Genomic DNA, 24,455 nt, shown 5'->3' on the forward strand with positions numbered 1-24,455 from the left:
AAATATTACAGTTCTGTAGTTTTATGTCAGAACCACTCAAAACAAAAAAAAAGAGCATCTGGAACAGTGGAGATATTTACACAATGGCTCTGTACTCAGGCCACTACATTCACTGTTACACATGCTATCATTTTTCCTCTGTATAATGTTCTCTTGCATTATCTTCACCGGGCACAAAAAACACACAAGAGATCCTCCCGTTCTTCTCTGAGAAGAATTAAAGTGCAAACTAGTCTCTTTTAAAGAAATAACTGCCATTGTTACCATCCCTCATAAAAAAGATTCATAAATTCTTCCTTCACAAAATATTGAAGTTGTCTGGAAGTTGCCACTGTTGTTCCCTACACCTCTGTGGCCAATAGATTGCCTTTAACACTAATGACAACTACTATTGCTATTTCAAAACATTTTCTTCTTTAAAAGCCCCTTCTTCTTAACAGGAAGGAAAAGCAGATGATTCAGAGCAGTGGTTCTCATTGACAGTGAAAGGAATTTTGTTCTGGTTACAGTCAAAGATAACAGCTGTTACCAAACAGGATGATGAGTTTCTCAAAGGAGAGTATTAAGTGCTAGTCTTGTAACAAATTAACTAGTCCTCAGTTAAAAGGAAAAATGTCCATCAATTCAAAACACCTTTTCAAATTTTACCAGTACTACCCAAGATTTATCTACTGGCCAAATTTTATGTGAATATAAAATTCATGATCCAAGCTTTGAGAGGAAAAGAAAGAAATATATGAGAGCAGTATAATTAACTTCATCATCACAAAGAGCTTTTAAGTCACACATTTGCTTGCAAATTTCCATGGATTTATTATTATAGTAAGCAAATAAATGCTTTAAAGCCCAGGGAAAAGACATCATTATTCTCTCTCAATCTCATAATCTAGAAATAGTTCCAATCTGATATTATGTACAGCATTTAACATAGCCAAATATGAGGCACTCCAAGCAAAATAACTTTGAGAAGCTATTTCTCAAAACCAGGAAACTAGTTTCCTGGTTTGTATCCATCAGATGTTGAAAATAAGTTCAATAGATTTTTGTGATTTTCATGCAGCTCACCATATTGCGAAAAACTCTACATATGCAACAGAAACATTTGGAAATATGATAAGTCTTTATAAATGTAACATAGATGACACTGTACTTTTCATTTCAGAGTTGTCTTTTTTTCCTATTAAAATTCACAGGAACTTGGACAAAATTCTAAAAATATACTATCTGTTTTTAAATCTTACTAACACACTGTTTTTAGTGCTAAGGATTTAAAAACAAAGTTTCAGAAATCATTACTTGTACTTCCAAACTACAGACTGCTAAAATACAAACAAACAACTGATCAGATATAACATAAACAGGAACTATGAGATACTGGAAGCCACAGGAAGTTTGAGCAAAATCAAAAAACATTCCAAAGCAGATTCCTTGAAGATACGGCAAAATTAGCCTAATCACTAATCTTGACCAATTTAAACAAGAACAGACACTGCTCCGCTTTTTTTGCCAAAAGTTGCAGGGTTGGCCTTGACCTTTTGGTTACGAGTGTGTTTTCCAGTCTGCTTTGCAGCAGATAACAGCAATTCTGTCACCTGTTCAAGTCATATGTACAAGCTCTATTTGTTCAGGCCAAGCAGTTTCAAAGAAAAGAAAATCACACCTGAAGTCAGCCTCTTGAAGACACGACCCTTTTGTCGTTTTATTCTCCAAGATTTGGATTTTTCAGATACGCATGCTCTTATCAGCTCTATTTTTAACCTGCCGCTCATATGCTCATATAGGATACTTAAAATTCTGAACATGTTTACATTATCCATCCAGCAGGCTAATGGAACTGCATACCAGACAGTCATGCATAATTCAAATCAATATCCTCAGGCTTGCAACTCTAAGTCAAAGCTGCCTTTAAATAAGCTGGGTGTGACTTTAACATGAATAAAATGTATCTAATTTTTAACCTTTATCTGACAAATTGATATATTTGCAAAGGAATGTCACAAATCTTCTTTTAAAATTAAAACAATTAGAAAATTGTGATAACTGACTATCTTTTGCAAAACATTTTTAAGGACAAAATTTAGAATGGTTCAACAAGACGAAAGCAAAAAGGTCAAAATAGAGAGCTGGGTCACTTTTTTTTTTCTCCCAAGCAAATTGTACAAATATATACACAAAAACACATGCTGCCAGACTATTAAGTGGTGTGGAAGGTGAATGTAGCAAGATTTCCTATTTACAAATTTAAAGATCAAGGTTTAATTGAATTGGACATAGGTGACTCCACACAGAAAATCTTACACCCAGTTAAGCATGTCTGCTAGCTTCTCTCAAAGGACCAGATCAGAATTTCCATAATAAAATAATTTTCCCTTTGAGTTTTCCTATGTGCTTTCATGAGACCTGATGTGCTGCATTGGAGTGACCAGAAGCACAGCAATTACACCAGTTAAGGATCTATTTCCAGCTTGTCAGTAGAGTGGAGGAAAAGTAATTGCAAACAAACCAACCCCCCTGCCCCCAAAAACTCACCTCAAACCAAAAGGACACAAACAAAAAATATTATTTCAAGTTATATAACATATCATGCTTTTCCTTTTCCCCGAGGAAAATATTCCAATAATTCCTAAAAGTTGGGGTAACTTTGTAACACAGAAGTGTTGCAAGCAGCACATACGAGTTTATTTTGCAAGAAAACAAATTACATATCTTTCCCTCCACACAAGCTACAGAAACAAATTCATATTGTTTAGTCAGATACTAAGTAGTCTCAATAAATAATGTACATAAAGTAGCTATGAAAATAGTTATCCTAACAATAAAATACATGTTATTAGATAAAAATGGTAACATTATTCTTCTTGTACAAGGACAAAACATTCATTAAATAATTCCAAGAGAACACTTACAATATAGTTAAAGAATACCTATGAAATTGATATATATGCATAAGGAAAATAATCTACATTAGGTAACAAAACAAAAAAAATAGTTCAGTTCCAATAAAACCCCTGTGTAGTGTTCAGATTGTAAAGTGATCAGATTGTAAAAAAAAGGCCTAATGGTAACCTGTCCTTAACCTAGGGGGAAAAGGTACAACTAGAAGGCAAACATTAGTCTCAGACTAGAGTTAAAAATCTTTGGCTTTTAACTTTAAAGGTAAGAAGAATGGTTCATTTATCCACACCTGCAACAGAGGAAGAACTCATAAGCCGTTCTTTTGTAATATTCTTATGTAAAGTTCAAGGCCTGGTTGGATGGGGCCCTGGGCAACCTGATCTAGTGGGTGGCATCCCTGCCCATGGCAGGGGTTTGGAACTAGATGATCTTTAAGGTCCCTTCCAACCCAAAACAGTCTATGATTCTATTCCAAAGCTGTAATAACGAGTTTAGTTCTCATATTTACGTGAACTGCTTCACTCTGATGACCAAATAGCATGACTGTTCTCAGCAGGTAAGTAGAGTACAGGGTAAAATCCCTTTTCCCCATGCACCTAATCAATGTCTACAGAGGTTTCCAGTCTACTGTTTCTTAGTCTGTTTCTTAGTCACTCTTTCCATGATAGAGTCATGGGATCTTTTGAATTAGGGTTAAGACTAATGAAAACTGTACCTCCTTCTGTCTGTTCCGTGAGAGTCTTTCAGAACAAGACACATGCCCTGGTATACATGTATAAAGATCACAGTAACTGCTACCCTATATCACTGGATATTACCACAACACCAAGGAAAACAGAATGCCCACTCTCAATAGCTTTTACATATTAGTACAAGAAATACCCAGTTTGCAATGTGAACTCTCAGAATCAGCAAAATCACGTGGCTCATCAAGGAAATTATCTTTTCTGCTGATACAACACTCTTGTGTTTTTATCACAAAACAGCTCAACATTTTATGAATGTAGAACATCTATTTTAAATAGGAACTATTTCAGTCACAAATACGTATGTGAACTTTTCCAAGTTAACGACAGATCTTGATCCTTTCATAAATTCCAGATTCGAATAGATGAGAGACTTATTAAAATAATAAGTTTACAATAAAATGAAAACTTTCCTGTTATTATTAATGTATGATTTACATCATTTCAGAGATATCACATTGCTAAGGGTGACTTTCTTCAAAGCCTTCACATCAATGCAAAGGGTGGGTATTTCTTCAAAGACTTCAAAATGCTGGCAGGAGGAACCTAATTTGTGAGATTGCTTTCCTCACTTGTGCACATCAGGAAAAAAAGCCCTTTCCCATTGGCAGACAGTTTTTCCTCCTCTTTGGAGTTGGTCTAGCTGGAAAAGGAATTTTTCTGTTGAAAATCTTATCATCATCCCCGACTGAGTTTTGTTACTAGGTTTCTTCTCTCAGAAGTAGATGACATGCATACTTTAACAGCATCTTTTTTTTCCAGCATCTCTGCTGCTAATCACAGGGTAAATTCATGGTTTCAGAATTATCCAAATTCATTCTATCAAGCACTTTCATGTGTTTCCTTTGGTTAAAAGACTGTGCACAACTTTGATATCATCTATCTGGTTTTTAAACTCTCAAGTTCTCAAACTGTGTTTCAACTCAGACACAGATCTCCTTTGCACTTAAATCCCATGTTTATATCTTGCCCCCTCCATAATATTCTTCAAGAAAATTACAGTAATAATATTGAATTACACATGTACTTTCTACCTCATCTGTGAATTCTGTCCATTCTAGGACACGAGACTTTGCATGTCTGCATTTCCTACAGGTAAAGAGTTGTAACCACAACATGATCATAGCCTAATACATGAATTGCTTACATGAAAAGTTCCTTACTATCAGGAACTTTTCACAAGACAAATGGTAACAGTTTCTTGGGAAGGATAAAAGACCTGAACTCTGTAAAACTGAATAAAAGACACCTTAGTCTCTGCAACGTTCGTTCAGTTGAGTTTATTTTGGGGAAACATGCATCATAAATTCAAGTACTTAGGAAACTATCTTCCAGTATTACAGAAGAATAATAGAGGTCTGTCATAATGCACTAGGAAGCTACTTTGGCACTCAAAATAAACCTAAAAACCCACACCAAAAAAAACCCTCACACCAAAAAAAACCCATAGAGAAGCCCAAAACCCAAAACCGCAGCATCAGAGATAGTAAGTAGAAAGTGCTGCAAATTAAGTTAGTTCTGGACACTATTCTGCAAATCCTCAAATTACAAAAGTATCTTTTCTATGAAAGTATCCCTAAATATTCCCTTGATAGAGCTGATACAGCTATGGATTGAATGGCCTCACTCCCCAGAAGCTTCAAAACCACAAGAAATTTGCTGTCTCCAATTTTTAAGGGCTTGAAGCCAATGAGGACTCATTCCAATTAACCAGAGGAGGCAGACACATACAATCAGGAATCAGACTTTTGTATCATTAGTATTGCATCATTGAACTTTCTCCTGTACTATATGAAGATTTTTAATTACTCTTAAAATAAAAAATGTCATGGGTAGATGTCCACATAATAAAAAACAAGCATAAGGAAGCTGTATCAATTAAAAATCAAAAAAAATCTCCAGAAAGTGCAACAAGAATGACATCAGTTGTTAGTACACAAGCATTATCAGGTAGGATACACGAGTATGAATATCTGGAGTATTCACAGTTGTAACATGACTTGGCCTTCAAAATACACTCTGAAGCATTTATGAAACACTGCTTCGAAGGTTTCTTAAGATTTCTCTTAAATCTCTTGACTGAAGACCCTTTCAAAGTCTCTTGATGAATGTACTATTTGAAACCCTAAGTCTATCCAAAATAGCAGGACAAAAAGAGTAATTACTTCCTATAGGTAGGAAGAAATCTCACAGGTAATCTGATAAAGACGCATCAGAAAAAAGTGGTTGGCCACCTTCTTGCTAAATATTCTTTCCAGTATTTCTAATTCATTTATTTGAAGCACATTAAAAGAAAAATAAAAGAAATAACTATTTATGATCAAGTATTCAACTAAGCTTTCAAACTTCCAGTGTGAATACCAGTGCACAGTTCTTTTGCCATGTAAGCCATCGTCTTTGCCTGTAGTTCATAACACCTGAAGTGTACAGATAGACAGACCAATTTTGAGAAAACTGTGGCCTTATTTTGCCGAACACAATACAACCATACCGAGGCCCTCACTCTATAACTTCAAACCAGTAAGGTTTCATTCACACTTGGTTTGAAAGTAGATCTACTTCCATGCAAGGAATAATGATAGAAGATAAACTGGAAAATAAACTGGTTATCATGGGATTCACTGAGTAATCCATTCTTCCTCTCTAAGCCTGCCCAATGGCTTTCACTCAGCTTGACAAGTCTGAATAAGTAGGATCCTACTTCACAGAATGTATTTACTGAGGAAAACTCCACAGGTCGCTTTAACAAACTGGGAAGATTCACCTGTATACCAGTTTTGAGGTGCCTATGAAGGAGTTTTGGTGCTTATGTTGAAAAGATATTGAGAGAAAATCTCTACATATACTTTAATTCAGTGAAGAGACTTTTCCCAAATAGAAACTAACAAGAGAGAAGGAAAAGGCAAAAAGCTGCCTAAAGAATTAGATCCAAGAGATTCCAGAAGAACAGTCACCTTCATGTGCAAAGATTGACACTGAGGAACAAGGCAAACATATGTCCACAGACACATCAACATAAAGTGCCGAAAGCCTAGAGAAGAATAGAAGAGGAGAAGATAAACTACAAAAATAACATCATATTCTACCTTCACAATATGGAAATGATGGATAAAATCCAGTAGCATATGTCTGCTAGAGCAGCAGATTCTCATTTAAGAGAACTTATGTTTTCTCACTGCAGTCTTTTAGTGCTTCCATATGTTTCAAAAAAACCTTGCGAAATGTAAGGCACTTGGGCCAATCCCAGAAATAGAGCCTCTGAACAAACATGTCTTCAGTCATGGGGCTTTACCAATTGAGAAGTTAGAAAAAGACTTTAAAATAGGCTGAAGATGGAACCTGTAGTTGTACTAGAACTGGCAAACTGTAGCTAAATAAAGTACATCTAAGTGTGCTAAGTCAGCAAGTGAGCTTACTCCTTTCTTCCATCATGATGTCACTTACTTTGTCTCAAATTGGGATCAATCCCTCTTGCTTGCTCCCTAATCCGGAATTTTGCACAGCTGTTAAAGAGGTAATTTGGGCAAGACATACTTTAAGAGTATCCCAAATCAACTATGAAAAAATCCAAACTGCTTTCTTCCCCTCTTCTACCTTTCTTATCTCAAGGGATTCAGAGAATCTTGATTTCAAAACCAAAGAACCATCTATAGTTTTCGACATCTGCCTGCAAAACTGTAATTTCAATATATTTACCCTAACATTTCTAAGTTTAAAAACTTAATTAGGAATTTAGGGAACCATCTCTTTAAAGAAAACATCTTGTACTTGCCTAAGAGGCTTAGAGAGATAAGAAAGACACAACAACTTCCCAGTGGAATGCCTGGTTAAAGTTGAGGAAGCAGCCACTACTGGAAACAAAGAAGCTAGTTTAATATCATATTTTACATTTTTTTGGATTTGAAGTAATTAAGAAAGTATGGTCCATTTAAGATCACAATATAGATATTAAAAAATATTTCCAAATACAAAGTACAAAGAATAATGCCAGTGTGAAACATAAAATTTTTACACTTCCTTATTTAAATCCCTATTTGAAATTATAAACTCTTTGTTAGCAAAAAAAACTCATAGTGGGTTTTTCCTTATTTTTGTTCTTTATTTTCTGAAACAGACATGTAATATCACAGCCTATCTTAATCCCCTCTTCCAAAATATTACAAATAGTTGGAGTACATAAAGGCAATACTACATATTCAACATATTGAAATGGCAGGAAATAATATAAGAAGTAGGATACTTGTTATAAAAACCTAAAATGAAGTTTTATCAGGATGTGTGTGAGGAAAAAGGAAAAGAGGTCACTTCAGGAAGTGACCATAATATCCATACTTTATTGGATAATATTAGAAATAACACAAATACTATTACTGGCAAAATTAACATTTCAAACTTCGAGCTGACCCTGGAATTCTGGGCCCAAGCACAGAGATTAAGTCCACATACACTGTACTTATACAGGTTTCTCTTTTCGGTGATTAAGTTTTTGGTCATTTGTGCAAGAGTTGAAAATTTCAGGTGCAAATTTTCCTTTTAATGATGACATGTCATCCACTTGATTTTCTAATCAATTAGATTTTCCTTTAGCGGTATTATGGAATTAAGCCTGCCCATGAGAACCTCGCCTCAAAAGTTACATATTTACAGTAGCTTTGAGTCTGTAGAAATATTTGCATCTAAGGACAATAGTAATTTACTTTTCATTTTAAATACGCACTATAAGTTATTAAAATCTAAATGTATCAAACGTGCAATACAAGTATATAAAGTAGATCAGACACTGGTCATAAGCAGGTATTTGTGAACGAAAATTTAAAACCTCAAACTTCACAGAATTAACTAAAGTTCTACTAGAACATTCCATCATCAAAATAACTACCGAAACCCACAGAATATACTGCTTTCTTCATTCAACTATAACAAACATGATACAAAATGCCGTGCGAGTTCTATATAAATACGTTGAAAAGAAAGATTAATATGGCCATCTAGAGGAGAAAAGAATGATATGAAAACACAGCACACACATTTTCAGGCTTTGGAATATAACATTTTTAGAGGCATGAAGCCAGAAAATGGATGTAATAAACTAATTATGTAATTGATAATAAGTGAACCTTAAAATAATGTGATCAGACATTTTGAAGGTCTTAGTGATGCAAACATATTAATATTATACGTGCTTTTAGCAAATCTAACAGGGTATATTAATAAAGAAAAGATTATATTTTTGTCTCATTAAATTTTGTGTGCGCAGAGTTAGACACATCTAAACAAGTTTAAACAGTGAAGACAGAAGTTCAGAGTAAACAGTTATTAGTAAAACTGTTTATTGACTCCCTTGAAAACACACAGCTCACTACTGCAAGATACAACACGTGAGAGAGATTAACTGCTGAAGAGAAAATTCAGCAGAGAAAAACAATTTTCTGAAAGTGAAATATTTGCACTGTTCTACCTCTGACAGAATTCATAGAAGCATGGAATGGTTTGGGTTGGAGGGGACCTTACGGACCATTCCAACTCCCCTGTATGGGCAGGGATATCTTCCACTAGACCAGGTTACTCAGAGCCCCATCCAACCTGCCCTTGAATGCTTCCAGCTTCTCCAGACAACCTGTTCCAGTGCCTCACCATCCTCACAGTAAAGAATTTCTTTCTAATATCTAATCTAAACCTACCCTCCTTCCGTTTAAGACCATTCCACCTTGTCCTTAATCTTAATGATCAGGGGCTGGTTTACTAGCAAAGAGCAGGAGGAAAACAGAGATGAGATAAAAATGAATTCTGTCCTCTCATCACTTCACTGTAACATTATCAAGTCCTGTTTAACATACGGACTAATCAGTGCCATAAGATGGAAATACAGCCAAAATGCTAAAGACTTAGAAGTAGAAATGGTAAAGTACATATGAGAAAACAGAAGCACATGAAGTCAAATGGAGTGACAATTTTTTTTCACATGAAATAAAGCACATAGGAGACATAGCTTGCTCATCTTCCACTACAAAGAATCAAGAAATGGTTCTATTATCTGTCTTTACATTTCCTATAAAAATAATTTAACAGCCATGAAAACCAAGTATTTAATGAAATTATTTTCCAAATTTAAGGAAAACAGTAAAGCTTTACACCTAGTTACACGGAAACATCTGGAATGTTGATGCTCCCCCCCCTTGGACTGTATCTCTGAACACATATGAACTGTTTGGTAGCAATAACCAGTCCCTCATTTATTTAAGACTGTAGGTTTTCTTCATGAGGTTTTCAGCTTTTTCTTTTCATCAAAGTTCTAGGTTTGGAAGCTTTCCCTCTGTAATGATCATAACATAACAAGGGACACTCTGCTTTTTCCTCTATTCTAAAACTTTTTAATCATTGTGCAAAGATTCTTTCTTTTATATCTGAAATAATTTAGGAGGAGTATGAAAAAGTACTAACACTATTCTAGTGTGCCACCTTCAGGTCACTGAAAAGTGAAAAACACTAGGTTGTTAATCTGCTGCCATGTCCAATACTAACCTTTTTTTTTTTAATCAGATTAAACATAATTTTGTTGAGATTAATACATTCCAAAAATGAGACAAACATCACTCCAATTTGCAAGCATCTTGCCAAACTCTGTAGAATGACTGCAGGCTGTCAAATAAATAACACTGCTGACTCTCCACTCCTTGTAAAATGTGGAAAGAGAATGATGTCATAAGCAGCAGCAAAAGCAAAATACAGTCAGTATTAAAGATTTTATGCAAGTAGAAGTATGTGGTTAAAATTTTCAAATTTTTTAAGTTAGAATGTTTTGACAGTTTTTGCTTTAAAAGGGTTTTTTTCCAAACCCTGAATATGTCTGCATATATATAAACAGAATTTATATCCAGCTTGCTTCCCAAATGAAAGAGAATTGAGAAGGAATAGCACCTGGTGACAGACTTCTTTAGCAATAGAAGAATAACAAAAAAGGAACAGGGGAGAAACAATTGTAACTTTCCTGATGCAAAACTTGAATTTGCCAACAAGGTTATTTTGTCTTAAATTGTAAATATGATATAGATTTCTAGACTGGAGTTTTCATTCCCCAGAAGAGGATAAAAATCAGTGACTATGAATCCTGATGACCTAAGAGAATGATAAGGAAGACAATTATAAAAAAGAAGTAAAATACAACCAAAAGAAAAAATTGTATACAGGCTAGCACGATGCCTTTGAAGCTTAAATGTTACAGGGTCAAAGGAAAAAGCTCAGATGAACTGAGGACTTTTCACTGAGAAGACGAACTGAGGTGGATAAAAAAACTGAGACACGATGAAATAGAAAGACAAATGTCATGACTATGACTATTTCAACAACCAGCCTCAGTGGTTTGAAAAGAAACAAATACATTATTCTGGATATGTGAAAGTAGTCTTCTTGTATAATTTGTACTATTTGCTGAAAAATACCATAATTTTTCCCTCTCCTGTTAATATACATCATCACTTTTTCCCAACAGTGACACAAGCCGCATAAAAAATTAGTATCTTATCTTTCATATTTCCCCAGCTAACACTGCTGAGAGATCTCAGTAGATATAAAACCCAAACATGATACTTTTATTATCCCTCTTCCTTGTCCTTCTCCATCACAGTGTCCAAGGATCAGCTCTTACCACCTGATCTCACCTCTGCATCTCCTTAACTATTCGCTGGAACTCAGCCTTCCTACAATTTAACAGCAAAGGAAAGAATCGAATTTTCTGATGATCAAAAATGAATTCTCTTACTCTGCAACTGAATTCAACTATGGCTTTCATGTGCTTTGGGTCTTAGCTTGGGATCATGAATGATCATACACTAATTAAAAACTTCAATGGCAAACAGACTTTTATATAATTTAATTACATTACACAGTAGAAAATATTTTTTTTTCAAGTACTTCCAGACTATATAGAACATTTAAGGACAGATATCTTTTAATTACATGTATCCATGCTTATTAGAAAACATCAAACACCGAAAAACTTCTGCATTTTAATGTACTAAGGGGAGACCAACAAATATCTTACTATAGCACAGTACCTGTATTAGAATCTTACTTTTATCTAACTTCCACAAAAGTTCACTTTTCATGCTTGAAACTGTCTACAGACACAATTCTCACATACAGCTATTTTCAAATACAAAAAGCATATTGACAAAATACTGACAGCAGAATTCTCAGCCTCTAGGTCAAGTTGTCACCTTGACTTAAAATCAAAAAATATACAGCACATAAGAGAATATCCATTGTTTACATCCAACTTTCAGCATCATGGAAAAAAATACATTAATCTAATCTTTGCAGTAATTTCTTTCAAGAGAAGAAAACATACAGAACATTCCAGTAATGCACACTGCAATGACCATATGCACCATAGCCAATAACCTGTTCCGTTTACTTTGCTGTTATAACAGTTTATCAAGTGAGGAATAACATGTCTCCCTTGTATTTATAATACCACAAATTCAACAAGAGTTGCCATGCTTCCTTCCTAAATCAAACCAGTTTAAATTTCCTCCAAAATTAAATTTAAAGAAACTTAATATAACAAGGTATTATATCATTTGCAGTATTTCTGAAAGAATGCACACAAGTCTGTGCTTTTTTTTTTTTTTTTTGAGCATGCACAAATATAAAAGGTGTCTGGATATTTCTTGCAGATCTTGACTATTTTCTAGTCAAGCTGCTCTCATCTAGGACTTACTTATCCAGAACACAATTCTGAAATTTGGAGTAAAAGGAAGGCTTTTAAATCACTCTTACCTTCATCTATTGAGGCTTCACTACTGTATCCATCATATTCTGCAGACAGGGGACTATATTTTTGTCTGGTTTCCCATATATAGTTTTTTTGCTGTCTGCCATCCACCACTGGCAGCCTGGAACTCTGGGTTCTAGACAAGGCCTCATGATATTTACCCAGTGCTTCATCTTCACTCTCAGATGATGAACCATGCTGGTCTTTACTCATATAAGAATTGTCTGTTTGAATAAAATAAAGCAAATCGACTACAGCTCAAAATAGAATACAAGAAAATAACCATAAAAGGTTATCACTGAAGATATTTAAGATATTTCATTAAGAAATTTTCATTAAAATTTCTGTAATATTTTAAAAATATTTTATTGTAATTATAAGCATTATGTGACTTTGTAACTGGTAAGAGCTGTTTCCATTTTCTAGAAAACCTGAAAGATCATTAAGCTCCAAATACCATTCTAACACTTATTCAACAGAAAACTGATGAATTCTTGTAAGGCAGCACACACTGACATTCTTGAAACCCTTCATTAGGTAGGAAAACGCATTTGGATACCTAACATACAAAAAGGCAGCTCCTGATCCTACGTTCCCAGCTGATTCTTGCTGTGAGCATGTAGCATAGCATAGAAATGAAACTGATTTGCCAAGAGAAGCCTACAAAAAATCATCTTAGGATATTTATGCCAGTAATGCTTAAACTCATAATAACAAATGGGAAAGAAAACGCTAGTGAAAGATGTTTGCATGCACAATTTTATTTAACTTAAAATAAACAGCCTCTTGTTCAATAACTGAAATTAATGCAGATTCTCACTACAGACATCTGGCAACAGCAAAAGTTACATGGAAAAAATCTATCTAGTCAATTCTTTTATGTCAGCTCTTCTATAGTGCCCACTCCTGTGGCTAACGTTTTCCAACTACATCTCAAGCATGACTTCCTCCACAAATCAAAGATTCAGCTGCATATTTATCTCTGTAAAAGGAAAGTTTCCTCCTCCCTCTTCCAAACTTCAGATGGATTCCACCCAAATTTAACATGCTTTGCACAGGTTCTGTAAATCTCAGACTCCAATAAGCATTAAGAGATTTCATGTAAACTCAGTAAAGGTTAGCATGACCACTACTCAGTGAGCAAGCCTACAGCAAATGATTTGCCAGTGAAGTTCCATTACTAGAAGAGCTTTGAGATACCCAAAATGTTGTTTTTCAGCTCCTGATTCTGTGAGGGAATGTTCTCTAACATGCTATCCAGTCATACTCAACCTCTTCTCCCCTCCCTGCTTTTAAGACCTCTTCCCAGTCCTTGTCCTTAGCTCTAGTTCTGCATTTCCACTCCCATTAGTCTCTGCCTTCACACCCAGTCAGTCTCACTCCTTTGGCTGAGTATTCCTACTAAAGGAAGGATTCAGAATACTCAAAATGCCTCCATTTAAAATTAAAGTAACTCAACGTATTTCAATCATGTAGGCCTCTTCTACAGTCAAGTGTTTGCCTTTTACTACAATAGAGGTCCATCCTTCCTACTTTTAGGTAAGCCTCTAGAGCATATGAATAAAACCACTTCCCATCAAGGTCTTTTTCTCCCTGGTACTCATACAAAAAAACCTATGCTACAAGTTTAGGTAAGACATCTTTTGGAAAGTTACATTTATATGAGTCGAGTCATACTCTAAGTTCCTGCTTTCCAGCCCCATTGTTGTCACCCATTCTACTTCAAATCCCAATCTACTGCATGCACCACATTATATTTGTTCAGGAAGTTTCTGTCCTCACAAAGGACACATTTATTCTCAATTCTTTTGTTCAAACTTCCACTGTCCCTCAGCAACCACAAACATTAAAGGCATGATAAGAGACCTGCTCTATTCTTCAACTCCTAAAATGAAGCATATGAGTGCAAATGGGATGGTCAGTGAATTTAATAAGCAAAGTATAAGAAGTGTTTACCATGTCTTTTCAAAAAGCAAACTTTCCAAAAATTTACAACTTCATCGAACTTTGGGTGTTTTTTTTCATAAAAGAACATGGGCCTCTCTGACACAAGAAAAGTGCTCTCCCACATTTCAAGTACAAATTCCAATATACAAAGGTGCCAAAATATCTTAGTAAAGCTGATGTGAAATCTACTTATTTTGTTGCACAAATACCCAGCATGTTTTTCCCATAACATATTGTTGGAAACAGCTGAAGATTTTAAACTATAACTTGAGGAGGAAAAAAACAAAACAAAACAAAACAAAACAAAACAAAAAACCAACATGATCTTCAACAGAAATAATGCCTAATTTCATCACAGATTTTTCAAATTTAGCATACAATTTTAGGGAACTGAAAATAAGGTCTTGAAATGGAAAAAGTCAGAACACCTTAACTGGATATGGTGCTATCAGGTCTACATGCAATGTGTATATAATCTTAATTTAGTATTTACAGGAAAAATAGTGCCTTAATGGACTGCTAATGACCAACTAGATCTTTCAAGTCTAGGCTACCAATTTTAAACCAAGTCTAACAGATATGGTTCTTCCCATTTTATGGATGTCTATAAAGCAAGTTCAATTTCACTGATCACTTATTGAAAATATCACACCAAGCAGGATCTGCAAGAGGCTGCCCAGAAAAGCCTCTGCTGGTATACAAAGTAAAATTTTATATCTCATAGAGCCCTCAATAGGCTGAAACCTGTCAACTTGGAAACTTCTGCAGATTTCCACAACTATAATTAAAGTAGAGCATACAAGGACTAAAATATAGTGCCAGACAACAGTATTAGATGCATCCTTTAGCATTGCAAGAAATGTATTCACAAACATGAAATTAGGTTCACTAATCAGCCTGCATAAAAAATGGAATAGTACAAAGCATGATAGCAACATGTTTTAAAGAAGAGTAGAAAGTTATATCTCTAATAATACACTGACTTTTGTAAGCATCCAGAAGTTCTCAGGGATACCAATTATTTTTTTCTCCAGTTCCTAGCATAAAAGACTGAGAATGTGTACTATTAATATAAGTCATGAAGCAAGACCTCTTCAGAGGACTTAAAAACCTCACTAAAGTTAAAACATAAGCTATCCATGCAAACACTTTTTAAAATTAACAACACAAATTTGTTTCCTGTTCTTGGGAAAAAATAGCTTCCTGTACATTTAAAAAAAAAAAAATCTCAGGGTTTTATGCCTCTCCTTGCCACTTCTCGTTTGACTTTCATATCTTAGTAGGAAACTTGCCTAAGAGAATTCATGTTCTTATTAAAAATTTTGCTTTATTTGGCTAACACGGGTCATGAGCAATTAGTACACTATTGATTTCTAATAATTTGCTTATTATGGGACCTAAAATGCCCTTTTTGAGAGAGAATATAGTTTACAAATATAGTATTACATAAAGAAATAATAGATAAGATCATAGTTATCATACAAACATGGAAAACACCTCCTAAACCAAATTAAAAAAACCAACCAAACAAAACCAAAACCAAACCAAAACCCAAGAAAGCAGATAACTGAAGTTTTCAGATAAGGGAAAACACATACACTGAAGAAAAAAAAATGTGTTTCTATTATGAAAGCATTGATTTCTCTGCAGAAACAGCACCTGTGGAAAAGCCTGTGTTGCTTTCTAAAACTTTCCTAGGCAGCTTGCAAAATGACTGTGTAAAAATGCAAGGTTTTATCTCTTACTTCTACTTCAACAGTTATTGCAATCCCTTTATCATACTGTTTAAGACTAGATGTTAAAGACGGCACACACAGTATCCATATCAACAACACACAGATTTTCTTTGAATACTACAACTTTAAGACAAGCCTCATTCACTTTTGCTATACTTAAAATCACTTAATAGCCATTTCTCATTGAGTCTTGCATCTTGAAATCATAATCTTACTCATTCCAGAAATATTCTGAAGATCTACTGTAATGTAAATGCAAGAGAAGTTATTTCTTTTATCATCTTAGCACATTTTAAGCAATGCTTTTAAAATAAACAAAATGAAAACGACATTCCAGAACAAGTATTAATTAATTAATTCATAGTTTTTAACAGAAATCACACAAGGCACTGCAGAGAAGGTAAGAAAAACCATGTGGAAAAGAAAGTAAAGTTAGAACATAGGAAAGCCATTTATTAATCAATTCCTTTAAGTAATAGTTTCAAAAGTAATTAACTTTCAAGAAATATCAACATCATTAGAGAATGAAGCACTGAAAAAAACAAACCTACTTTCATCCACAGGCAACACTATTATTAAATGTGTACATTACGTGAAAAAAGTAGGAACTATTATAAGTTTCAGGAAAGGTCGAAGAATACAGTTTGCTAATGGACTCCTCACCTTTTCCTGCTGTCTTCTTATTACATAGCTCTCTCTCTAATTTCTTTGAGTTTTTCTTTTTACCATCATTTGCAATTGTAGTTGACATGTCTTCATCCTTTGAGGTGAATTTTCCTTTTCTATCAAAAAAGGCTTCTGGTTTCTTTTCTTCGATTTCATTAAGGGAACTGGGGTCATTGTGCATCTTCTTCAAGTTGGAGTCTGATAATTTTTGCTTCTGTACTTCAAGTTTTGTTTCTAAATCTTGGGGAACATCCATGCTATGCGCTTGATCAGAATCCTTAAAATCAACTCCAGGTGACTGTGGTTTGATTTTTCTACGCAAGTGATTCTTAGAATTATCCGATACTGCATATAGACAATTATCTTGCTCCTCAATAGATTGCTCCATGGTAAATTTATTACTTTTCAGGTGACTATCCTTCAAGAACTTATCATTTACAATACACTCATTTCCCCCTACTGCTTCCCTCTTAAAAGGTCCTCCTACAGACTTCAAAACCTGAGGTACTTCTGTATAACTGGATGGATTATCATTATCTGTGCCTTTTAACTGGCTCTGGTTTTTGTCCAAGACATGGCCAGATATTCCAACTTGACTTGTACCTTTTTTTACAAAATCTAATGAATTAGAATAATGAGTCTCTTTGTGTTCTGCAACACCTCTCTTCACTTTCATGCTTATTTCCTGAGAATGAGTTAATGGCGGTGTATGTTCCTCTCTCCCTTCCACAGGTTTATCATTCTGCATTTTGGAGCTCTGATCTTCTGCACGAAGGCCATTTATCATGCTGGTTACTTGTTCTGTTACTGAGTCAGCTACAGTGTAGCTGACCTCTCCAACAACACTGGCCAGATCATCCACAGCACTGCTAAGTGTGTCCACCAGGGAAGACACAGAGGGGAGGCTCAGATTTTGGTGAAGGTTTTTGAAAAACGCCATTTGTCCAGCCTATTCAGCAACAATTTTTAAGAATGAAAGGTCCTCTGCTTCACAAACAGATCATCTCTGTTTCTCCAAGTTCAATTTCAGAGCTATTTGCTTTTGCTATCTGAAAAATCAATATATTTACCAGGGGAAGTTGCAGCTTTCCTCTTTCCATTCAATGTGCATTGAAAATAATGAGAAAACAGCTAAGTAAATAGTTTGAAATGAGGCCACAATCAACCAGCAAAACCATAGTCTTTCATCAACTGCAGCACCAACTAGCCACAAAAAAATTCATTATTTTCATAAACCAGACAACTGTGTGAGGTGGAATTTTTTTTTTATTCTAACCTGCAAAGAAGAAGTTGTGAGTTAAATTATGTCCTTTCATCAATGTCACACTGAAACAAATTTTTAACACAACACAACCAATACACATCATGGAGACTTCTTCACCCCAAAACATCTGCTGCCTTTTAAATAAGGTAAGGTATTTTCGAACATGAAGATTTGGTTTGTAGCAAAAAAGAAAGTTAATACAACAGACTTAATTTCAAGGGGAAGAAATTTTTTTGTCTCCAAGAAAATTGAAAATAAAAATTTACATCCATATTTTAAAGAGGTAGAGGGGAAGAAGACCTCTCCAATTTCCCATTCTGTTCCCTGGGGCCTTTCTCAGCTAACAATTTCCATGGCACAAAAGTAGAAAGGGGGTTGTTTTACCAACCCTCAATATCTTTTTCAAGGTCTAAGTTTCTTTGTCACACATGATCACTAAAGACCTTGTTGTATTAAAAGTATTCAGTAATTTGTTAGTCAGAGATGTTTCTAATGTTTTAGTTCTTTAAAATTACTTTCCAGGTGAAAAATGCAAGACCTCCAAAAGTTTGGTGAAGGATTTTAATAAGCTGAGTGAAAACCCAATAATGCATTCACAAATTTACTTGAAAAGATTTAATTTTACAGAATTATGGAATGTTTAAAATGAGTTCAAGAGTATTCTCAGAGTGCAAGAGAAGTATCTTCCCATAAGTAAATGTCAACTCTTTGGTTATATAGCTGTTGAATTTCTGTAGCTTGTGGACACAAAGGTTTGTTCCTTTCCAGGTATTGCACAGTCACAGGAAAAGTCAATGCTGTTATGTTGTTACACCCTTATAAAAATGTGCATTTTTATAATTAAGTTTAGTACACTGTAGGTCAAATACTTACAAAGTTTATCTTGTGAATTCTTTCTTGTAGTGTATCCTGAATCGAGATCTGGGAAACCACTAACATTTTCAAAACACATCTTCTTATTAATATATAGGAAAAGTAGCAACATGAGAATAATGAACACCCCAACTGCAGACAGGAATCCAATTGCTTCAGGAGATACTAAAAGAAACAGAAAAAAACACATTTTTCAAAATCTTGTAAAAGTTTATAAAGTTGTAATAGTACCAGAATTGATCATTAATAAATACCTCTAAAGTTGCAAATATATATGCAAGATATAACTAAAAAAACACCATTTAAATTTGAGTTAATGCTTAGTCATCTTTTCAAAGAACAGAAAAGCATCTGGTCCTAATCTAAGGGAGGACTGACCCTTTGAGGAAGAGGTTCTGCCAGAGTACTGGACTCCATAACAAGACAGAAAAACGGGGAGATTACCAGAAGACATCAAGGCTGATGATTTCTGATGGAACGTCTGACAGAGTGAGCACTGGAAGGGAGCGAGCAACAAGCCCTCTGGAAGGGAGTTAACAGCAAGCTCTCTTCCTGGAAGGGGATGGAGGTTTGGCTACCTGGGCTCAAGGACAACTCTGAGATAGTGCTGCTCAGGAGGGACTGAGGCCTTGCTTTGTCAGCCTGTTATGCTCAGCACCTGGCTCCTCTTCCCTTAGGGACCAGCTGGCCTGTGCTGCTCCCTGATAATCAGGATACTGTGTGAGCAAAGAACGGAATGAGAAAAAGCACGTATGTTCACTTGCATATGAACTAGAAAGAGCTACGTGGAATAAAGCACTTCACTTTAGGACTGTAATGCTGCATGGCAACATTTTCCACTATGTAAAAAGGAGTAGGATTACAGAAAAGTTGGCAACACACCCTGCATTCTCAGAGATGCAATACAAAAGAAGAAGAGGCAAGAGTCCGAAATAACTACAAGAGAAATTCCAGTTGGAGATAAGGGGGGAAAAATCCAGAATAAGAGGGATTTATCACTGGAACACATTGCCTAGATCAGTTATAGAATCCAACTTTAACGTTACCCCTGTTTTGAGGAGGGGACTGAACTTCAAATTACTTTCCCAGGAGCCTTCCAAATTAAATCATTCTCTGATTTGACATATGCCCTTTGTAAATCTGGGCTCATACATCTATGTAAAAGTGCTGACTGAGAAACACTTGCAGTTCCACAAACTCTTCAGTTCATTCTGCAGGATGACAGGGAACATTTGGGTTTGTGGTGCTGTTCTTAAATCATTATATAGGTGTCTTTCAAAAACTGAAAGATCAAAAGAAATGTGCCTTCCACCATCCAAAATAGATTGGTCAGACTTGCACTTCTGTTTTGAGCTGGACATTCAGACCTATCTGAAAGTGTGAAAATTATTTTTGCTTCACTTTTTAACTCTGACCAGAAGAGATCACATAACATTGTGTCTACAACCTTGAAAATTTTCCCATGAAAAGGAACTCGCCAATAACTTCAAGTGAGACATCCTGCTGCATCAAGCAGAGCAACAAGGTGAGAAAAGTAAAATTTTATTCTGGAACAGAGAGGAAAGGCAGCTAGTTTGTTATTGTTTTGTGGTTTTTTTAATATTTTCATTATCATGAACAAATAGAAACAAAAAAAATTGGCATGTCAGGTGTTGATTTATTGTTTGTCAGGCATTCCATTTTCATGGAATCTTACTACATATGGGAAAACTCTGAGACTTGACAAAAGCCTCAGTTCATTTTTGACCACAAAGTTTAACAGATGACATCTCCCAAGGTTCTGCTGGCAGTAGGCATGCTCCTACCCCTCCCAAGACTGCATATGGATAGCTGTGAATGTCTGGGGCTATTGGAACAACACCCAGTTTTCTTTGAATTATTGGTCCTGACCCAAATGAGACTAGAGACTGGGCCAAGAGCAGAAAATCTTCATTCTTCAATGAGTTCCAGTCCCTAACACTTATCAAACATAGAGGCAGTGGCAGAAAAGACAGGAAGAAGAAAATGTGATTCACCGGAACGCAGGGACCAACAGAAGTGAGAGTGAAGTAGAAGGCGGCAATTAGGCACAAGTTAATGATGTCCAGTGAGGAAATGGGAAGCATGAGTTATGAAGAAGGTGTAACATGGAGATGGAGTACATACAACAAGCCAGAAACTGATGAGAAGGCAAGAAAAGAAGACAGATTAGGAAGGTTTGACAGATAAAGATCATAGGACCGCAGAATTTATCTATGAGAATAACTGCTTTATTATTGGAGCAGGCTGTCCTAAGCAAGTTTATCTGAATTCAATGTTAACACTGATTTCAGCAGGAGACTGAACAAAATTCCAGTCATGGAATGGTTCACAACGAAGGACAGCAAATGTTTCCTTCTAATAGGACAGATTAATTGTGCAACTTCAGGGAAAAATGCTCTTGTGTATTTCACATTCGATCTTTTAAAACTGTAGCTTTAAATTGTTAATTCTTCTTTTTTTATTTATGCTTACATTGCTCAGCAACTAAAGCTGCTTTGATGCATCCAAATATGTGCTTAAGGAAGTTCGCCACAACCTAAAAGTAACTTGAAAACCCAAAGCCTTTGAGTTTTTTTCTCCAGTACTTCGTGAATACTAATTAGTAAAAAAAAAAAAAAAAGCACTGTCTGCAAGCTTGATAGTTCTCTATGGAAACACAGTATCTGATGACATCCTTCTGGAGTGAAAAAAGAAACTTTGGCTGATACCTAACAAAAAGAATGAAACTTTAGCTGCAGCAAGACTAATTAATTATTAATGTAATTCAGTGTGAACACAGGACTTGAAAATTGTATTTTTGTATCAATTTGCAACCATGTAAAGAGTCTTAGAATACTTGTTCACAGATTAAGTATATTATCAAGTTGAAATCCTGTAATGTATTACCATTATAAAGCCAGGAAAAAAAAATTGTACTTCAATTTTCCACATGAAATGTGTACAAATCCTCATCTACGAATACAGGTTTTATACATCACAATTATCTTTCAATTAGTTTCTCACCGTTGAAGTGTCAAGCAGGTACACTTCGTAGATAGAGAGAAAAAAAATTCTTTTTTGCATATAAAATACATCTGTGCTACATTCAGCACCAGAATTATTTTGATTCAACACACATTGTCATAAATTCTGACTTGTCTGGGCATTAATTGTACCATGAAATGCATTTTAAAAACTCTCAGAGGTTCCCAGTGGTTTCTTCTACTATCAGAAACGAGTAGAAAAGCATTACTTTCTCAAAGTCATATTTCAAATTCAAATGTCCTACTTGTACGAACTTCATAATTATCCTCAGTTCTTAAGAAAAACAGAAATGAAATTTGAATTTATGAATGAATTCATGTTTGAAATTCACAATAATATAACACAGTTTTAAAAATACTAAAAGAACTAACATCTTCCTACAAAGTCATTAAGGCTAACTGAACTGCTGGCTACGGAAACTGCATAGAAAGTTATACTCATTACAGAAGCATTATATTAACATCACTTTTATTCACTTTTATTATTATCTTTGCTAGAATCAACATTATTAGAATACAGAAACTTACCATCTCTTCATCTTAAATATCAAATTAGCATGTCTTTCTCAAATAACTTCCCTGTTATGAAATAATTTTTCTTTTACAAAAGATGTTTCAAACTCTTCAGAAAATAACAGCATCTTTAAATAAATATCACCAAAACAACACACCTTCTCAGACATATTAAAAATAATTTAATATTTTAATATTAAATTTAAAATCATTTAATGTTTTTAATATATATCTACCCCTAAATTGTATTTAATATCCAGTCAATTGGTTTTGGAGCTTCCACATTCCACATCACACTGCTCACTCTGTACTATGTACAAAGCCACGTAGTTATTTTAATGATGTTTCAATTATTCATTTACAAATGCAACACTATCTCTTCTGCACACAAATTAAGGAACTAGGGGGTATGAGGTGAAGAACCTCATTACCTTTAAGATCCTAGTAAAAAAAAACAATTAAAATGTAAGTTTGTTTTTATTTATAACCTGTTTATTTTTTTACAATTTGATCTAAGATATTTTAGCCTATGAAATTCTTTTAAATAAATAGGACTGTTGTTTTGCATTTAGTCTTGAAGAAGAATTATTTTTATTGCTTATAATTTTTTACACCATTGCATCTTAACATTACACAAAAATAACCTGTACTGTCCAGCTCAAAAATATTTTCATCCAAATGCTATTTACTACTGCTTGTTACTTCTTTCCAACTTGCACAAGAAATTAACATATTCTCAGAAGGTTGCACGGGCTATTGAACCAAAAAATGAGATTTGTGCCTTGACTGCCTTTTCTCTACGCTTGAACTATTTATCTCCAAGGAGGAGGTGTTTATTTCTCACAGGCAACTCATGTCATAACAGAAAAATATAAACAAAACCCACTATGCCTCCGTCTGCTCCCCAGTCTGCTGGTCTGACTGATTACTCGAACTGTACTTTCATATGTGTCAGTTTACATGTAAATATTTTTTTCCTTTTATAACTAATTACACAGGATGGTCTCTACTCTAACAGTAAGTAACTGAACTTGAAAGTTACCTAAGGTTTTGTGCTCTTTCTAAACAGCTTTTCTTTGACAACTAAAACTCAATACATAATGTTTCATAACAATTTAGCAGCATTAGTAACTTCCTGTTTGCTGGAGTAGTTGAAGAAGCACTAACAAGTGAATAGAACCTCGTTTATCTGGAGAAAATCATATACCTACAGAGGGCAATATTTTATCCAGTGTTGTGTCAGAAGACTTAAACATTAAATTCTTGACTATCTGCACTTTTCACAAACTTAAACTGTCTGGTAGCTGAGATCAGTATTAGAATACTTTCCCGTATAAAAAACAGGAGCAACATTTCCACAAAAATTGACTACCTGATATTGCTGCTAAAAATCAATGACAGACAATGAAATCAAAATTCTCTCTAAATATTTATATTTAACATGTCAAAAGACAAAATTCCAAACATATTTCCTATGCTTCCTGTTTTAATCTTTCTTCTTTATCTCATATGAAACAATGGAACTATGTCATTCCCTTCTACGAACTCACCTATTTCTCTTATGTTTTGCCAAAACAATCTGGAAAAGTGTTTTAGCTCAACTTAAAACACACAATTACATCTCATTTATCAACAGTTTTAATTTTTTAGTTATGTTAGGCAACATTAAAACTGAAACTTTCCTGTATAAAGATGCTGCCCCTCCAAAACTTACATTTTGGCTTTGTTCTGCAGCACAGACTTTGTACCTTGGCCCGCTACTAAAGGCTACATCTGTCAGTGTATTATGTTAAATACACTTTATACTGCTGGTCTTATGACATTCCTTCACTTGTGTCTGTTGCTCATGCATCTTGCACTTTTTTGTACAGCAAGTTTACACACTCTCCAGTACAAATTAAAAGCACCTGTTACCTATATTTCAACACTTTAAATACCTATATCCGGTATACTACCTGGAGTGACATGCAATTTCAAATGAATGTAAACTTGAAATGA

The 24,455-nt window shown here is 34.8% G+C and overlaps 1 protein-coding gene across 7 annotated transcripts in view; it reads right to left on the reverse strand.

The window, feature by feature from the left end:
- SYT14 (synaptotagmin 14) overlaps nt 1-24,455 on the reverse strand; it is a 90,111-nt gene that overhangs the window by 45,241 nt on the left and 20,415 nt on the right. For 2 of the 7 annotated variants that reach the window (XM_027641387.1, XM_027641386.1), the window contains exons 3-5: nt 18,901-19,065; nt 16,761-18,039; nt 12,420-12,638 (exon numbers count right to left, since the gene is read on the reverse strand). In XM_027641387.1, the coding sequence (XP_027497188.1) occupies nt 12,420-12,638; nt 16,761-17,703 (1,162 nt within the window). In that variant the 5' untranslated portion in view covers nt 17,704-18,039; nt 18,901-19,065. The remainder of the gene's footprint in view (nt 1-12,419; nt 12,639-16,760; nt 18,040-18,900; nt 19,066-24,455) is intronic. The other 5 variants (XM_027641391.1, XM_027641390.1, XM_027641389.1 and 2 more) reach the window with 3 other exon arrangements.

The sequence above is a fragment of the Corapipo altera genome, unplaced genomic scaffold (genome assembly GCF_003945725.1).
Source record: "Corapipo altera isolate COAL_440 unplaced genomic scaffold, ASM394572v1 48b, whole genome shotgun sequence".
NCBI lineage: Eukaryota > Metazoa > Chordata > Aves > Passeriformes > Pipridae > Corapipo > Corapipo altera.